This window comes from Enoplosus armatus, chromosome 23 (genome assembly GCF_043641665.1).
Source record: "Enoplosus armatus isolate fEnoArm2 chromosome 23, fEnoArm2.hap1, whole genome shotgun sequence".
In the NCBI taxonomy this organism is placed as follows: Eukaryota; Metazoa; Chordata; class Actinopteri; order Centrarchiformes; family Enoplosidae; genus Enoplosus; species Enoplosus armatus.
In genome coordinates, this window is record NC_092202.1 from 9,852,484 (window position 1) to 9,858,524 (window position 6,041).

Here is a 6,041-nt window from a genome sequence, read left to right on the forward strand (position 1 = left end):
ATGTTTTCTTTGCCCTTTGGCAAACAATCCATTTTCTTTGTTATGATCAGGTCGAGTGGGTCACTTCTAACTGGACCAGAAGATAGCATTGAAGTGATCACAGGCCAGGGAACATATGCCTTCAGGATATAATGCTTTCACCTCCACTAGTCTATTTGTTTTCAGGACCTGTGAGGCTTGACGTACTTTGACAAGCAGCCTTTAACCTTTTTTGTCTGCATACAGGACATCACATTGTAATTCTACAGCGGATGATAATCAAAAGTTTAAAGCTCATAAATTATTCCCATTTTACTAATGTCACTTTCAGTCTGATACATCATTAACGTATAAAAAGACTTCTGGATGAAATTGAATTTCACAGCCAGAAAAAGATTATAAATATCCAGGGGCACAGGTTTTTACACTTTTCACTTAATTTAATTAACTTATTAAAATGTGGGCATAATTACACTTTGTTATATATTTGTTTTGTTTTGTTGCTATAACAGTTAGCTAATTTGATATCATTTGTTATGCTAGCAAGACACAGTCGCATAGGATAGTTGTTATGCTTATAACGCCAAACTCAAACATAATTCAAGTATTATTTTGAACTTCAACATCTTGTACTGATTTATGATAAAGCCTTTCTATTGTTTCCTTGTCATATTAACATGTCCACAGAAAACACTCACAAAGTAAAAGTTGTCCGGGCAAATTAAACGTCCACAAACTTTTTTACTCAGGGCAGCAGCCTCCTGTGCTGCATTCAAGTGCTCCTGGGTAGATTTGTAACTACCAAGTCTTCAACAGGGAAAACCGAAAAACGGAACCTTGTAACTTTGTACCTTGGTAGTTTTGGAGCCACATCATTCAAATAGTGTAACAGGATCAGAATGAAGCAAAGAGAAAAGCAAATCAGGCAATTGTGTTTTGAATTTACCATGGCTTTTAAAACATTCTGTACGTCATTTAAACGTCACATCTCGGAGTCTTTCCTGGTAGACATTTTCGGCTGCGATGTTACATTAAGCGCGAAAACGTGAGAGATACACACTAGACACATACACAACATAACGCAGAACGACATTAGAGCTGCTTTGGGTCAGTGTCCTAACACTGAAAAAACATGTTCCCACGTGACTTTGCGTGGGGAGCGGGAACTGCTGCGTATCAAATAGAAGGTAAGTTGTGTAAATACAACCACGAGATTTATGAATTGTTAAGTGCAGTGGCTGAACTGGACACAATGTCATCTGTGCAGTCTCATGTCATAAATAGCCGTGTAACTTCAGTTAAAATGTTGCTGTCGTTGAGAGTCTAACTTTGTGTTTTTTTTTTAATAAACTTCATCAATTAATTGTTTTACAATGAATGATTATTATTATCATCGCTATTATATTCAGTATGTTCTAAATAACTCCGCCCTAGTTTGTGGTGTTATAACCATTGCATCATTGCAATTTGGGAGATAGCACGAGCCTTGCATATTTCTAATACAGTCCAATATGTCAAACAACGATTTTAATTTTGAATCCACACTCTGACAAACTGAACATGATAGGCTCCATACATTTATTGCAGCAACTTTGTATTTGATTGCATTAGACTGCACAGGTGTTCATGATATTGTGTTCACTCCCTGTAGATGACACAAGGCACATGGGCAATTTTCTCATACCAGAGGTTGTACGCATAAATGTCATTCAATTATAACCCATACAGATGTTGACCTTGCTCACAGGTTACCATCATGTAAAACTGACACACTACAGGAGACAAATACAGCAAAATTGAAACCTAAATCCTGCTGGAGATGAGCCAAATATACAGGCAGAATGAATTAAGTGAAATCCACCGACGCACTTAAAGTCTCAAAAGAAACATTACTCTGACTCTTTATGTCAACATCCTTCATATTTTTATTAAATGAAGCAACCTATTTGTGCACATTAAGGTGGCTGGCAGGCAGACGGCAAGGGACAGAGTATCTGGGACACATTTTGTCACGAGAAAGGTAGAGTGTTTGGGGAACAGAATGGAGATGTGGCCTGTAACAGCTACGAGCTGTGGGAGAAGGACCTGGAGTGTATCCAGCAGCTTGGACTGACACACTATCGCCTGTCTCTCTCCTGGGCCCGCCTCCTGCCTGATGGGACCACACAACATGTCAATCAAAAAGGTATTTCCATATCCCCATTAGACCCATGCCAAAACCGCAGAAAGGAAAAGGCTTGATGGTTGTAGTGCTGTTTTACCTTATTACCCATTACCAACATCACTGTATATCTGTCCAACAGGTGTACAGTACTACAACAAGGTGATTGATGATTTGCTGGCCTGCAGTGTATCACCTATGGTCACTCTTTACCACTTTGACCTGCCTCAAGCTCTCCAAGATCAGGGTGGCTGGAAATCATCGGATATAGTGACCCTGTTTGACAGCTATGCCAGGTTTTGTTTCCAAGCATTTGGTGACCGCATCAAACTTTGGATCACTATCAACGAGCCCTATGTGTGCGCCAAACTGGGCCATGAAGACGGCGTCCATGCCCCAGGGTCAAAAGAAGAACCTGGAATTGCGGCCTACCTGGTGGGCCATAACATGCTGCGTGCTCACGCCATGGCCTGGCACAGCTATGACTCCTTCTACAGGACAAAGCAGAAGGGTGCAGTGTCTCTGGCCATCAACAGTGACTGGCTCGAGCCACTAAGCGCAGATTGCACTGAGGATATTGCTGCTACTGAACGCTACCTTGCATTTACACTAGGGTGGTTTGCCTGGCCTGTGTTTGTAACCGGAGATTATCCAGAAATAATGAGATCTGCCATTGACGCTCAAAGTAAGAAGTTGGGATACAATGGCAGCTCAAGACTGCCCAGTTTCTCAAAGGATGAGCCTGCCATTTTGGGCACAGCTGACTTCTTCGCGTTGAACTACTATACATCCCGTAAAGTCAAGCCAGGAGGAGGTTGTGGAAAGATGTTGTGTATGAAGAGCGACCGAGATGCAGAAGAGGTTTTGGATCTGTCCTGGCCTATTTGTGGTCTGTCCTGGCTTGCTGTAGTGCCCCATGGCTTAAGGAAACTTCTCTGGTACATCAAGGTAAAACTACAACTACAGGTTCATCTTTTGGGGTCATTTTCTGTGTGATGTTTTGCTGAAAGTCAGCTCCTGCCAGTCCACATCACTACAAAGTACCCCATACAAGGCTCAAACACATCCTTTACTTTGACTGTGAATTCAATCAGTTGAAATGTGAAGTCATTTTTCTTTTTTCTCTTGGCATCAAACTGAATTGACCAACAAGAAGACAAATCACCTTCAACCTAACGAGGAGAACACTCTGACATTTGTTTAGTGTCTTGCTATTGATTTTGTATGCAGTAATCTCCTTTTAACACCTCCAGAAACACATTGATGCTTCATTAGTGCTGTCACATTGAATGAAACAGTTACTTTGCTGAAAGTGTTTGCAATTGCAATTTCCTGCTGTTGTGACTTGTCACAGGCCATTAGTTTTGAGCTTGGCACCGTTGAAATGCAGCTAAACAGCACAGTGCGGACCAATCTGTCTCTCCCTGGAATGTCTGACAGCTGAGATGCCTTGTGTGACAATAATATTTGCCCCATGTCTTTCCAGGACACTTTCAACAACCCAGCAGTCTACATTACAGAGAATGGCTTCTCTCAGGTGGGGCCGCTGCAAATTGAGGATGTCCAGCGCTCAGAGTTTTACAAGGACACCATCTTGGAAGTGGCTGAAGGTATTGGCTGATAAATCTGCACTGGAAATCAGTAAATAGCCATTAGCAGACAGTAGTAGGGTCCTAGCCAACAGGCAAATGACATGAAAATATTATTCTAATTCAGCATTTTCAAAACATTTTCCATAACATTTTGTGTCAGTCCTGCAGCTGCCAATGAATGACTGCCTGACAAAATGTCCTCAGTAAAATTAATGCTATTCAGGAGGATCAAATGACGTCTAACCTTGTCACCAATCTGCAAAGATTGGTTGCTGTATCGTGAAGAGTTTTTGAATCACACCTCAGTTTTGTTTTGCACATCACTGATGACACTACCATCTGTGCACTACGGGCAAAGTCTTATAATTTTCAGAATCCTTAGCTGAACTTTTGTTCATTTGAATGATATATGAATTGGGGGGATATTTACATATGTCACTAAATAGGTTAAATGCAAAATGCTGTAAAAAAAATATGGTGGAAACAAAAAACTTTATGTTGTGAATATGAATTTATTTTTGCCCAAATGTAAAGTTGTTTGTTTTGGCACCAACATCTGGTCAATCTGTGTATTTTTTATTGCCAGGGTTATTGAAAATTCGGGAGCTGTAGGATTCATGGTTTCTGCAGGATGGCATAACATTCATTTCAGGCGAGATAAAAGAGATAATTGTTTTAGCCCCTTCAACTAGGTTACATATGCTGTACAATAACGAAGACCGTAAGACTGAAAGTTGGCATGAGATCAGAGATGTTGCCTTCCATGATAGAAAACAATTCATTCATGACTTGCCAAAAGGCTTGCGGTTGATGACCATTAAACTAGGCTACTGTACTTTCTACTTGAGAAACTTGATGTTACTTGATGCTTTAGGAATGACAATGATGCTCATCTTATCATGCGTCATTGAAGGCTGTAGCCTCCAACGCACAAAATGCACTTGCATTTACTCTTTTCAAAATAAAAACCAAAAAAGTTATTTATATAGCACCTTTCAAAACACAATTACAAAGTGCTTTACAATAAAAACAAAACATGTTAATCACAAAAAGAAAAACACAAAGTAAAAGCCATAAAATGAACACATTATAACACGAAGACAGTATAATGCACTAAAATGTTGTGGTGTCGTACACCATGAATAAAATCAACGGAAGGCAAAAGTTTTAAAAGAAGATACACAGGTCGCCACCCTGATTTCCACCGGCGGGTCACTCCATTCCTGGCTGCAAACTGCAAACGCTCTATCACATTTATGAATCAATCTGGACTTTGGAACAACAAGAAGTGAAGCATTTGCAGATCTCAGGGGGCGGGAAGGGACATTAGGCAATAAAAGATCTGATGAATAACTTGGGGCTAGGCCTCTCAGGGCTTTTTAAATGATCAGTAATATCTTAAAATCAATTCTAAAAGCAACTGGTAGCCAGTGTAAGACAGTCAGGATCTGTGAAATGCTCATGTTTCCTAGTTCGAGTCAAAATCCTGGCAGCAAAGTTTTGGATGAGCTGAAGGCAGGAGAGGGATTTTTTACTTATGCCAGAGAGCAAGGAATTACAGTAGTCTAATCGACTAGTTATAAAGGCATGGATGACAGTTTCCAGATTTTTGGCAGAGAGGAATGGTCTAATCCCAGAAATGTTTCGGAGGTGATGAAAGCAGGAGTTTGTTTAGACTGAGGGTTTGATCAGAAATGACACCCTGATCTCTGCAACATTTCTTGCGTTATTGAATGCTACAAAATGACAAGTCTTTTCTATGTCTCAACTCTCTTGTGTAGCTATACAAGAAGATGGGGTCAACGTTCGTGGATATTTTGCGTGGTCACTGCTGGACAACTTTGAATGGGCTGATGGATTCAGTGCCCGTTTCGGATTGTTCCATGTGGACTTCGCGGATGCAAATCTAAGCCGGACCATGTACCAGTCTGGACGGGAGTATGCCAAGATTGTCTTGAAATACAAATGTGGTCAATCCAGATGAGAAGACGGAAGGATTTTGATCTCACTCACACATTCATACAAATTAAATGAGTCAATGTCACAAACTAACTTGCTTCCTTCCATTGTAGATCCAAAATTTAAAGCCCCACTATTGCTTCTGAATTTCTTTTCTGTTTAGAAAATAGTCAGAGAAAGTCCAACAAGTAGGCTTTACTTGGCTGCCTTTATAGAAAATCTGACTTCAGCAGGGGACGTGAGGACATGGGCAAAGAGTGTTAGGTTGATTCAATGGAATGCAAATTAGTATTCTGTCCTGCCCGGTTCCCAGTCTGTACAAGGAGGTTTATGGAGAGGGGAGAGTCCCT

At 40.6% G+C, this 6,041-nt stretch overlaps 1 protein-coding gene across 2 annotated transcripts; it reads left to right on the forward strand.

The window, feature by feature from the left end:
• The first annotated feature begins 1,032 nt into the window (after nucleotides 1-1,032).
• Nucleotides 1,033-5,780, forward strand: LOC139306092 (cytosolic beta-glucosidase). Of its 2 annotated transcripts, XM_070930054.1 has the most exons (5): nucleotides 1,033-1,166; nucleotides 1,940-2,164; nucleotides 2,283-3,088; nucleotides 3,627-3,750; nucleotides 5,514-5,780. In XM_070930054.1, exons 1-5 carry the CDS (start codon nucleotides 1,112-1,114, stop codon nucleotides 5,714-5,716), a joined length of 1,413 nt encoding a protein of 470 aa, XP_070786155.1. In that variant the 5' UTR covers nucleotides 1,033-1,111; the 3' UTR covers nucleotides 5,717-5,780. The 2 variants fall into 2 exon arrangements, with proteins under 2 accessions (XP_070786155.1, XP_070786156.1); XM_070930055.1 differs by lacking the exons at nucleotides 2,283-3,088; nucleotides 3,627-3,750.
• The last annotated feature ends 261 nt before the right edge of the window (nucleotides 5,781-6,041 follow it).

Bases quoted from the DNA above. Each gene is read 5' to 3' on its own strand.
- LOC139306092 (XM_070930054.1), top strand. From the start codon at position 1,112: ATGTTCCCACGTGACTTTGCGTGGGGAGCGGGAACTGCTGCGTATCAA. The intron at 1,167-1,939 runs GTAAGTTGTGTA...GTGCACATTAAG, and splicing joins TGCTGCGTATCAAATAGAAG to GTGGCTGGCAGGCAGACGGC. The intron at 3,089-3,626 runs GTAAAACTACAA...ATGTCTTTCCAG, and splicing joins AACTTCTCTGGTACATCAAG to GACACTTTCAACAACCCAGC.